The sequence below is a fragment of the Pollicipes pollicipes genome, unplaced genomic scaffold (genome assembly GCF_011947565.3).
Source record: "Pollicipes pollicipes isolate AB1234 unplaced genomic scaffold, Ppol_2.1 Scaffold_4740;HRSCAF=5597_pilon_pilon_pilon, whole genome shotgun sequence".
Classification (NCBI taxonomy): Eukaryota; Metazoa; Arthropoda; class Thecostraca; order Pollicipedomorpha; family Pollicipedidae; genus Pollicipes; species Pollicipes pollicipes.
In genome coordinates this window covers 43,115,221-43,125,999 of record NW_023596545.1, presented here as the reverse complement: position 1 = coordinate 43,125,999, position 10,779 = coordinate 43,115,221, and the positions used below count along the sequence as shown (strand labels likewise).

Genomic DNA, 10,779 nt, shown 5'->3' with positions numbered 1-10,779 from the left:
GCCGCCGCGAGGACTGCTGCGGACCCGCCGATGCGACGCGCGCCCGCCAAGCGGCGCGCAGTGTCGACTCGCCTTGATCATCATGCAATTGTGATGCTTGTGCTGGACGTGATCTGTATTTATTACCGTCATGAACTATTTGCAGCTCGTAAGCAATCATAACCTTTATACATATACCTGTTGTTCGAAAGCCGGCTGGATGGGGCAGACTCGGACCCAGGCTTCTATTTAATACGGGGACCAATGTATCCGAACATTCACCACCGTGTATTGTCATTCACTGTCACATGAGAAGGTAACAACATTGGGGGCGTGGGCGCACTTGGGAAGCCGACTGGAACGGAACCGCACTCATCTCCGGCCGGCCGCTACCGGGCCGGCTTGGCCTTTCTGAAGCCGAGCGCCAGGTAGAGCGAGCAGGCCTGCCACTCGCAGCGGGACATGGTGCCGACGCAGCGCTCGTGGCGCGCCGCCGGCCGCGCGTGCTCGTACTCGGACTCGCTGGCGAGCAGCTCGGCTCCGTGCTGCGCCGGGTACGCCTGCAGCGGAGCGCGCCGTGTCGGGCCGGGGCCGCGGTCAGGGGAGGGGAGCACGGTCCCGGCACGGTCAAACGAGGGTCCAGGCGTGCTGCCGCTCCGCGTCCGCAGGTGTTGGGATGCAAGCAAACACACGAGCTATGTCACGCAGTGTGCGCCACCACGGCTCAGAGGAATCGTGCACAAGTCGTACCACGACGGGATACTGCGAAGTGGTGGAGCTCTTAATAGCCACGATGCGTGCGGTGGGCGGGCAGCGATGTCGAGGGCTCTCGACAGCATGGCCGAGCTAGTAAGCGGTGGATCGCTGCCACCACCGATCGCAGACCGTGGCTCCCGAGAACGCATACATCCAACGGACAATGAATTGTGGACTCGATATCGCCGCGACTATATTAGTTAACCTGTAGTGGGAAAGTGGGGGTAACGAGGAATACGCTGGATGAGTCCGAGAATCGCCCACCCATCATCACGCAGTGTATCGAAAAAGCCAGGCTTTCCGTGAAAGGCAATGATGCCATTTGGGTAATGGCACCAAACCATGGCTTAAGCGGCGCTCAAATATATATATATATATATATATATATATATATATATATATATATATATATATATATATATATATATATATATATATATAAACCATCTTGACAGGAGAACCATCCAAACAACCATCCAACGGGAGAGACGGTCACGGACAGGGCACGGGGTCAGATCAGATCTGATATCACTCACCTCGAGCGCCTGCATCTTGCTGAGCAGCATCTTGCCTTCCGGTAGGCCCTTGTATGTGTTAAACATTTCGTCAAAGCGTTTCTTGTACACCAGGTCCAAGCCGTACTTCTTGCACAATCTGGCGACACGGCGTCAGCAGCTAAACTGCGCTGCCACCACTGGTCACGTGACCACGGACACCGCGCCCCGGCAGGCTCAACGCCGGGCCGGGTGGGTCGACGCCCTCGACGTACGGGAGGGGGGCGGGGGCCAACGTACAAAGGACTGGCAGAACACCGCGAGCAGGCGGAGATAATGATAGAATGGCACCAGCATTCGGAAGTACTGGCAGAACGGCACGCCACCAACGTGACCATATAGTAGCATCAGAACCGCAACGACTCTTCCGAGCTCCTGTCGCCCGCCAGAGGAAACAAGACCGAGGACGCCGCGTCCGCGACCGGACGGGCCACGGCCGGCCGTGCGGCCACTCACTTCTCGAGCAGCGGCAGAAACACGAGGAACTCGGGGCAGTCGACCACGCCCTCCAGGAAGAAGTCGTACTGGGCGCCGAACAGGGGCGGCGGCTGCTCGTGCGGCCGGCGCAGGCGCACCTGGAACAGCTCATTACCGAACTGCTGGCCGCCCGCCCGCTCCAGTCGCGCCCTGGCGGGGAGAACGGGAGAGTCGGTCACGGACAGGGCGCGGGGTCAGTCAGGCCCCGCTGAAGGACGAGGGGAGAGATGGTCAAGGAGACAGCACGGGGCCAGTCGGGATCAGGGGAGAGATGGTTACGGGGGCAGCACGGGCTCAGTTGGGACCAGGGGAGAGATGGTCACGGACAGGGCACGAGGGTCAGTCAGGCCCCCCGCTAAAGGACCACAGGGCACGGGGGTCAGTCAGGCCCCGTCGCAGGACTAGGGGAGAGATGGTCACGGACCGGGCACGGGGGTCAGTCAGGCCCCGTCGCAGGACTAGGGGAGAGATGGTCACGGACAGGGCACGGGGGTCAGTCAGGCCCCGTCCCAGGACTAGGGGAGAGATGGTCACGGACAGGGCACGGGGGTCAGTCAGGCCCCGTCGCAGGACTAGGGGAGAGATGGTCACGGACAGGGCACGGGGGTCAGTCAGGCTCCGCTGAAGGACCAGGGGAGAGATGGTCACTGACAGGGCACGGGGGTCAGTCAGGCCCCGTCGCAGGACTAGGGGAGAGATGGTCACGGACCGGGCACGGGGGTCAGTCAGGCTCCGCTGAAGGACCAGGGGAGGGATGGTCACTGACAGGGCACGGGGGTCAGTCAGGCCCCGTCGCAGGACCAGGGGAGAGATGGTCACTGACAGGGCACGGGGGTCAGTCAGCCCCCGTCGCAGGACCAGGGGAGAGATGGTCACGGACCGGGCGCGGGGGTCAGTCAGGCTCCGTCGCAGGACCAGGGGAGAGATGGTCACTGACAGGGCACGGGGGTCAGTCAGCCCCCGTCGCAGGACCAGGGGAGAGATGGTCACGGACCGGGCACGGGGGTCAGTCAGGCTCCGCTGAAGGACCAGGGGAGGGATGGTCACTGACAGGGCACGGGGGTCAGTCAGCCCCCGTCGCAGGACCAGGGGAGAGATGGTCACGGACCGGGCGCGGGGGTCAGTCAGGCCCGTACGCAGGACCAGGGAGAGATGGTCACGGACAGGGCACGGGGGTCAGTCAGCCCCCGTCGCAGGACCAGGGGAGAGATGGTCACGGACCGGGCACGGGGGTCAGTCAGGCTCCGCTGAAGGACCAGGGGAGGGATGGTCACTGACAGGGCACGGGGGTCAGTCAGCCCCCGTCGCAGGACCAGGGGAGAGGATGGTCCACGGACCGGGCGCGGGGGGTCAGTCAGGCTCCGTCGCAGGACCAGGGGAGAGATGGTCACGGACAGGGCACGGGGGTCAGTCAGGCCCCGTCGCAGGACCAGGGCAGAGATGGTCCCGACCGGGCACGGGGGTCGTCAGGCCCCGTCGCAGGACCAGGGGGAGAGATTTGTCACGGACCGGGCACGGGGGTCAGTCAGGGCCCCGTCGCAGGACCAGGAGAGAGAGATGGTCACGGACCGGGCACGAGGGTCAAGTCAAGGCCCCGCTTGGCCGGACCAGGGGAGCAGATGGTCAACGGACAGGGCACGGGGGTCAGTCAAGGCCCTCGCTCGCAGGACCAGGGGAGACGAATGGTCACCTGACAGGGCACGGGGGTCAGTCAGGCCCCGTCGCAGGACCCGGGCAGAGACTGGTCACGGACTCGGCAAGGGTACCAGTCAACGTCTCAGTCGCAAGACCAGCGCAGCCGACCGGTCTCGGTCGGCACACGTCAGCAACGTCCACCCACCGGTCGCCTGGGGCAGGTCGAGCCTGTATCACACAAGTCATGTTGTGTTCGGGTCGGAGGTCTGATCACGGTAAGAGCGAACGGAGTTACAGCAGGGTCGCGGTATTTCGAGAGAGAGAGAGGGGGGGGGGGGGGGGGAGGGGCGCGGCAGCGGGGCCGACGTCCGGTGGCACCCGTCAGCCGGCGGCGCCGCGCCGCGTCGCCGTCCCAGCGCCAGCGCCGTCGGCCCACTGACATGATGGCGTGGGCGTCCGGCACGGTGGCAATGAAGTAGCCGCCGGGCCGCAGCCGGTCCGAGATGTTCTGCAGGAGCCGCTCGGCCTGTGCCGGGCTCTCGAAGCCGTAGTGCAGCGCGAACTGCACGCTCACCAGGTCCAGCCGCATCTCCGGGTTGCGAAACTGCTCCTGGATCCGCACCTGTGGCACGCGACCACGCGTCACGCCACCCGCGTCACGCCGTCACACGGCACGCCGTCCGACGTTGCGCCACGACACGGCACGTCATCACTAGGCATGTAATCCGACGAGGTCATCGCACGGCACGTCAGCCAGTCAGCACGTCGCCAGAGGGTACGTCACGAATCACCACGTCACCAGTCAGCACGTCACCGGTCCACGCGTCACCAGTCAGCACGCCACTAGTCGGCACGTCACCAGTCAGCACGTCACCATTGGGGATGTCACCATTTCGTTGACATGCGGCGCGACACAAAACTCATGGCCGCCGGCGCGACACGACGTGGAGACACACCGTGACGCACAGCGCTGGAGCCCTGCCCGTCCCCACACGAGCACGTCCGCGTCGCGCACAGCCCTAAAGTCAACACGCCCCCGCGACGCCGGACGGCACAATGACCTTACTAAAGCGCTAATGCCGCCAGAGCTCGGCCATCCGACGGGCTGCACATGGTTACACACGAGATGGGGGTCGATAGCTGAGGCGTACAAGGGATTACGCTGAGAAGAACATGCTAACGTGGGTGGCCAGTGCAGTAGGCCTACAGCAAGGCTTCCATGCCGATGCAACGGTACAGCGAGCCTTCGACGCCAGTGTAGCACCGCGGGGACGTGCCGCGATGCGGCGCCGCGTCTAAAATATGCCGCCGTTTCATTCTCTCGGCGTTGTGAGGCTTAGTGGCAAAACGGCCCCTTTTATCACGCTCGTGATCGATGACTCCCGCATGTGCACGCATAATCAAACACCTGAAGTGCAAAGCTGCGGGGACGTGCTAGAGGGGGGGGGGGAGGATGGCTCGGCTGAAGGCTAGACAGCCGGCGGGGGGGGGGAGGGGCAGGGAAGGCGAGCGCCGTTACCCGAGTGCAGTCGGCGGCGATGAACTCAGCGCTGAACAGAGGCTGAGGGTGGCGATCGCGCTGGTTGCGCTCCTTCATGTCCCGGAAGCGGCCGCGGCACTGCTCCACCGACGTCTCGGCGATGTCCACACACACCAAGTGCCGGATGTCCGCCTGGTGGCACGCCCCAGCGCCGTCACACCGGCTCCCGCCGCCGCCTGCGCCGCCAGTGCCCACCTCCCGGACGGCGGCGACCCGCTGGCTTACACGCACTGCGCACACTGTGTCGGACCCACGGTAGACGGACGTTGCCGACACGACTTCAACTACACACGAGTCCTGGGTTCAAGCGCAACGGATTCCTCCCCTCCGATGGGTAAAACGATGACAATTCCAATATTTCAAGATCGTTTCAAACTGGATCCGACAGGCGTTCGAGCCTAACGAGCGACCCTCGTGATGTTCTTCGAGCACAGCGCGCCGCCCCAGGACCGCAGCGGCCCTGCCCGCCGCGCAGCCGGCGGCCCTCACCTTCTTCCACTTGAGCATGTCGCCGCCCTTGCCGCAGCCGATGTCGAGCACGGCCGGCCGGTGATCGTCCACCATCTCGTCAGCCAGCCGACGGACGAACTCGCCTGCAGCCGACACAGCCACGCGTCAGCGGCGGCCGCAGGCGCGCCGCAGCACGGCCCGGCTCCCGTGGCCGGCCCCGGCTCCCGCGGCACGGCCCCGGCTCCCGCAGCACGGCCCCGGCTCCCGCAGCACGGCCCGGCTCCCGCGGCCGGCCCCGGCTCCCGCGGCACGGCCCGGCTCCCGCGGCAAGGCCCCGGCTCCCGCGGTACGGCCCGGCTCCCGCAGCCGGCCCCGGCTCCCGCGGCACGGCCCGACTCCCGCAGCACGGCCCGGCTCCCGCGGTCGGGCCCGGCTTCCGCGGCCGGCCCCGGCTCCCGCGGCCGGCCCCAGCTCCCATGGCACAGCCCCGGCTCCCGCAGCCGGCCCCGGCTCCTGCGGCAAGGCCCCGGCTCCCGCGGTACGGCCAGGCTCCCGCAGCCGGCCCCCGGCTCCCGCGGCACGGCCCGGCTCCCGCAGCACGGCCCGGCTCCCGCGGCCGGCCCCGGCTCCCGCGGCCGGCCCCGGCTCCCGCGGCACGGCCCCGGCTCCCGCGGCACGGCCCCGGCTCGCGCACCGGACGGCGCCGGCGGCGGTCGACACCCAGGCCCGCCCGGCTCTCAGTACGGACTTCCATGCTACATCAGCATCCGACAGCACGGACGTGGAGCGAGTGTGCTTTGTCATATCGTCGATATGTGCGTAAGCTTACAACTCAGATAAGGATACAAGACGCACACCTTTGGCGGGCTTTTTAACGGAACACGTGCCGTAGTCCATATAAGCGAACGGTCGTAGACACGAAAGCATCAAACTGTGGGAGTTGAAGAAAACCGTGAGCTTTGCGTATACATACCAATCAACATGCTCTTCACCCAGTTGTTGAAATTCCTTAGGTAGAATATCGGGCTTTTACTTCTTTCCCTGAGTCCTGTGTTCTCCAGTTGGTTGTAGTGGTCAGCAACAGCATTGGCTAATCCATCCTGACAGAATTCACATCATTGTGAGCACCAGTCGACATGCACCTACAAACTATGGTGACAAGTACAATACTGTTGTTGGGTGTAAAAATCATGGCTGTCAGCACAATATGGCATCTAGTGAGGAGTTCTGAGTTTTTGCCATTAAAAAAGTAGTTGTCTCGCTACGAGTCTTCCACCACCAATCAGCACCTCTCCTCCTCTGATGTCTGACACACCATGCAGCCCATGCCTGCTTCAAAACATTGCACCATACACAAAATGTACAGGCCTTGACCCAACATACCTGGTTATCAGTTTTAACCTTCTTAATTTCAACACATTCGCCTGCTTCCTGGCCTTGGGCTGAGTTCAGAGGTTGGGCCTCCTCCCCACGGTCTCTGATCCGCTTGGCCTCGATATGTTCGCTATCCTCCTCATGTCTTCGCTTTGTGCCAATTGGGCTTTGTTCAGCCATGGCCAGTTGTTCTGCAGATGTGACTTGATTAAGTACAATACATAGATATATGTGGTAAATATGGATTTCAAGTAATAAATCACATGTTAATATGAGGAAAGGAAATGGACCAGAACCATTTGCAATGTTCCATTCAAGTTAGCTGTCCTGTGCAAAATTAACCTTGCCAGAATTAAGAGATTATAACATATGTTTGTGGCTCAGCATATTCTCAACAGCCCTACTTTTACATTCCCTAGTAGGTTTTTTTTAGGGAATTGGCTGCATAAATGAAAAGATGGTTTATGCAAATTCTCAGATGGCTCATGTTACCAAGGGATGGGCTCTCCTGGCAGCCAAACCATAAGTGTGGTAAAATATTCAATTTGTGAACATTAATAATGTACACTGCACAGCACATCAGGGCTCCAGAATGAAAGGTGTTTGATATAGTAGTTTGCAGCAGGTAGGCCACATAAACATCTGTGTTGTGCACAAAGTGATATGGTAAACATCACTTTGTTCCCTGGATATGTCATGTGCTAGCAGGCTGATGATCTCATTGTGCAGCTCACATGATTTATTGGTCATTTTATGTTATATCTTGCAGTGTAAATATGTGGGACATCTAACTGTGTGAAATGTGCTACTGAAATTCCACCAAAAAATTTCCTACTTTACACATGAGAATGTAACAGTGCTACCTGCAGTGAGAAGCAAGCCTACAATACTTGCTGTATGCACTGATGAGGAGGAAGGAGATAGGTGACTTGGAGAAACAGAGGTGGGAACTCTGAGGCACTTGGATACATAGTTTGCAATGTATACTGATACTTCTAATTCCTTAGACATGACACCAGGTACTATGTGAAAACCAATTACAGCAATCACAAGAAAATAGGGCCAAGTGTTCTACCATACATACCAGGTGAACCATGCAAGCATCACCTGCAAGTTCACAACATACCTTAGCAGTTCTACCATTAGAGGCCATGTGATGTCATGATATTTAGTGATGCTGTTTGGGAACTAGCATAACTAGAAATATGCAATTTTCTTGCACCTTGGCAGTCCAATGTAAAATGGCTTCTCCCAATGTGCTACCATGGATAAAACTTCACAAGCATGCCATCATTGGTCTGCTTAGAAGATTTTCATAGTTATGGTGACCTTAGCTAACCACTTTCTGACCTCACCCAGCCTTGAGCAGCCACTGCCATAAACTGCAGGCCATCCTAATCAGGGGCTATATCTAGTGTTCAGGCAGTTTGAATCCACCCACCTTGCCATGGGTGGGATGGGAGAGTCATGAATGATTAAGCTATGGGGGCTCTACACCTTGTGACATCACCAGCAATCTTCCTTTGTGCTGTAAAAATTCTGTAAAGTTTTGACCTTACCATAGGTTTAGTGGAACCAGTCTGCAAACAGATCCATCTCCTGCACCAGATGCCCATGTGAGGCCAGTATGCTGAGCCTCATGCTCTTAAGCACCACACTCACTCCATACCAAATTGCTCTGATTTGTCACAATGCTTTTTTTCTGTGAAAGTGAATTTCATGACATCCAACATGAAACTACACTTCCATCACAATTTCCTTAAAACATCGGCCCTCTATGTACCAAAATTGGTGCTGCCTTTGCAAGCCCTTACATGTATTTGGGCAATGAAAAGTGATAAAATACTAGGAGCTTGAAAGTACCACTAATTATGGCAGTAATCTACTCCACAACATAGCTTCAAACAATGATGTGCAGGCATGCCCATATTTTGGGTGTTTACAATTCCTTGGTGTTCTAATGTTCCTTTCGGAATTTACCCACTCAACCTGGGAATAATTTCATATGACAACTTTCACTGCACCCAATAACCTTCCAACTCTAATTATGAACTTAAATCAGATTGGTTAGAAAAATATACTTGCCACATGCACTCATTTCTAGATAGGACACAGAAGGGAAGGAAAGGAGCATGAAACTTGTGCCCAACAGACCTTAATAATTGCACATTGCCAAGCTAAATACATCAATGGATCCAAGCAAGCCATTACTTGCAAAGTAAATGCAAGTGTCAACACATATATACTCAGCGAAATGTATTGCTGTCTGGCATTCCTGAACACCTAAATTGCTCCAAGTTGGATTATACCCATTGGAAAACCCAGTCATCTTTCAGCACACCTCCCCACGTTCACTCCAGAACACTGCAACAGTGGTTAACCAGTTCTTTTCCTGTTATGTCCAGATCGCAAAGCACCAGAGGCCGGCGCACCCGCCTCGCAGTCACCAAAATATGAATACAGAACAATGAGCACGTCCCGAGTTTATCTGCGCCATATAACAGTAATCTGCGCCGATACAGCTTTCTCTCGGTTGACCAAAATAAAGCCAGAAAATATTGGTAAAAAGGTCAAATTTTCGTTCTATGGCCTTAGGTATTGGTCGATAGCTTAACTTTTCATTTCTTATGTTGCTGAATCTATCATATGTATCCACAAATCATTCAATTCACTCTATCAACGCTCTAGCAACTAGCGGTACTTTGTGTTACACGAATGCTGGCGAGTTGCTCCTGGTCATCGGGTACACCTTGGTCCGCTGCCATGTAAATTTTGGCAGAATTATACGTGAAGTGCCAGCTGCACATCACGAACCGCTGTGGTACAATGCCTGCTTTTCCAAGCATGATGATTCTAGAGCAGCACTAGTTGTCTATGTCGGAAGCCTCTGGTTACTATGCCAGCTTGCTGTCAGACAAAGCGCTTCCGGGTGGCCAGGAGCAGTCCCCAAGCAGTCCTTCAGAGCAGAGCAGCCGCAGTTCTCAGCAACAGTTCAGCATTTCAACATCAGATCATTTCTCCAGCTAATCTAGGGCTGGAGTTGATGCCCATCCCTCCGCCATCAAAATCTACAACAGCGGACCTCATCCTGCCAGAAAAACGCGCAAAAAGTGACGTTAACTGAAAAACACCAATAGCACAGCGCTCGCATATTGCAAGCACATTAGGAGAAATAGGCAATGAGATGTCGCAAATGTATTGTCGATAGAAGCCCCGCAGGTCCAGGGCCTCGTCTAAGATGTTCTCACTGAACGGTTGGGGGAAGGAGACTTCTTGCCTGTACATAATTAGCCTCATATGACGTTGTGCGCAATGGCGGGAACCAGCTTCATTTCAGTGAAGTTTTAAGGGAGGGAGTTTGCACGCCACTGGTTGAGGAGGGATGCACATCACTGGAGGGATTTTGCACATGCCCATCACTGGAGGCACAGAACCTTGCACGACACGGCACGGCTCTGCGAGTGCACCGATCGTATCAAACACATGAAATCAATGGAAATGAATCCTGCCACGCGAAAGCACAATGCACGAAACGGAAATGATATCGCATAGCGCACGCTCGCCGATCCACCCAGTGTGCAAACGTAAACACTTCCAGGAGCCGTCCTCCCTGGCTGGGGAACGCAGCCGCCTTTCCCGAACCGCGTGCCTGAACGGGCCAAACGCCCCCGGCCACCAGCCGCCGGCATAAGCAACCAGGACGCCGGGGCGGGGACGATGTGACCAAACATGGGCGAGGGAGCGATCGCGTTGTTGGGGGACCGAGTCCATTCCTCAACAACCGAAACAATTCAGCGCCAGACTTGCGGGAGCACATGAAAAGAAACGCCTCAAATACCTCTGTACCGCCCCCCCCCCCCCCCCATTCTCGGCAACCTCCCTCGCCCCTGTGACCAAGAAGGGGCACCGGGTGGGTCGGGTTGATATCCAGGTTGATATCACAGCTTAACTGCAGTAGTTTCGAATTAAGCCATGACAATATGAGCCAGCATGCACAGATTGCCAGTCGTGGCC

General features: G+C 57.4%; 1 protein-coding gene across 6 annotated transcripts; it reads right to left on the bottom strand.

Moving 5' to 3' along the window:
* Nucleotides 1–248: 248 nt before the first annotated feature.
* On the bottom strand, nt 249–9,237 carry Rnmt (RNA guanine-7 methyltransferase). Of its 6 annotated transcripts, none has more exons than XM_037222224.1 (9): nt 9,227–9,237; nt 6,775–6,956; nt 6,365–6,491; nt 5,431–5,534; nt 4,921–5,073; nt 3,842–4,023; nt 1,746–1,916; nt 1,272–1,389; nt 249–539 (listed from the first exon to the last, which is right to left on the bottom strand). In XM_037222224.1, exons 2-9 carry the CDS (start codon nt 6,943–6,945, stop codon nt 369–371), a joined length of 1,197 nt encoding a protein of 398 aa, XP_037078119.1. In that variant the 5' UTR covers nt 6,946–6,956; nt 9,227–9,237; the 3' UTR covers nt 249–368. The 6 variants fall into 6 exon arrangements, with proteins under 6 accessions (XP_037078119.1, XP_037078118.1, XP_037078115.1 ...); XM_037222223.1 differs by having other exon boundaries at nt 9,213–9,232; XM_037222220.1 differs by lacking the exon at nt 9,227–9,237 and adding an exon at nt 9,147–9,217.
* Nucleotides 9,238–10,779: the final 1,542 nt, after the last annotated feature.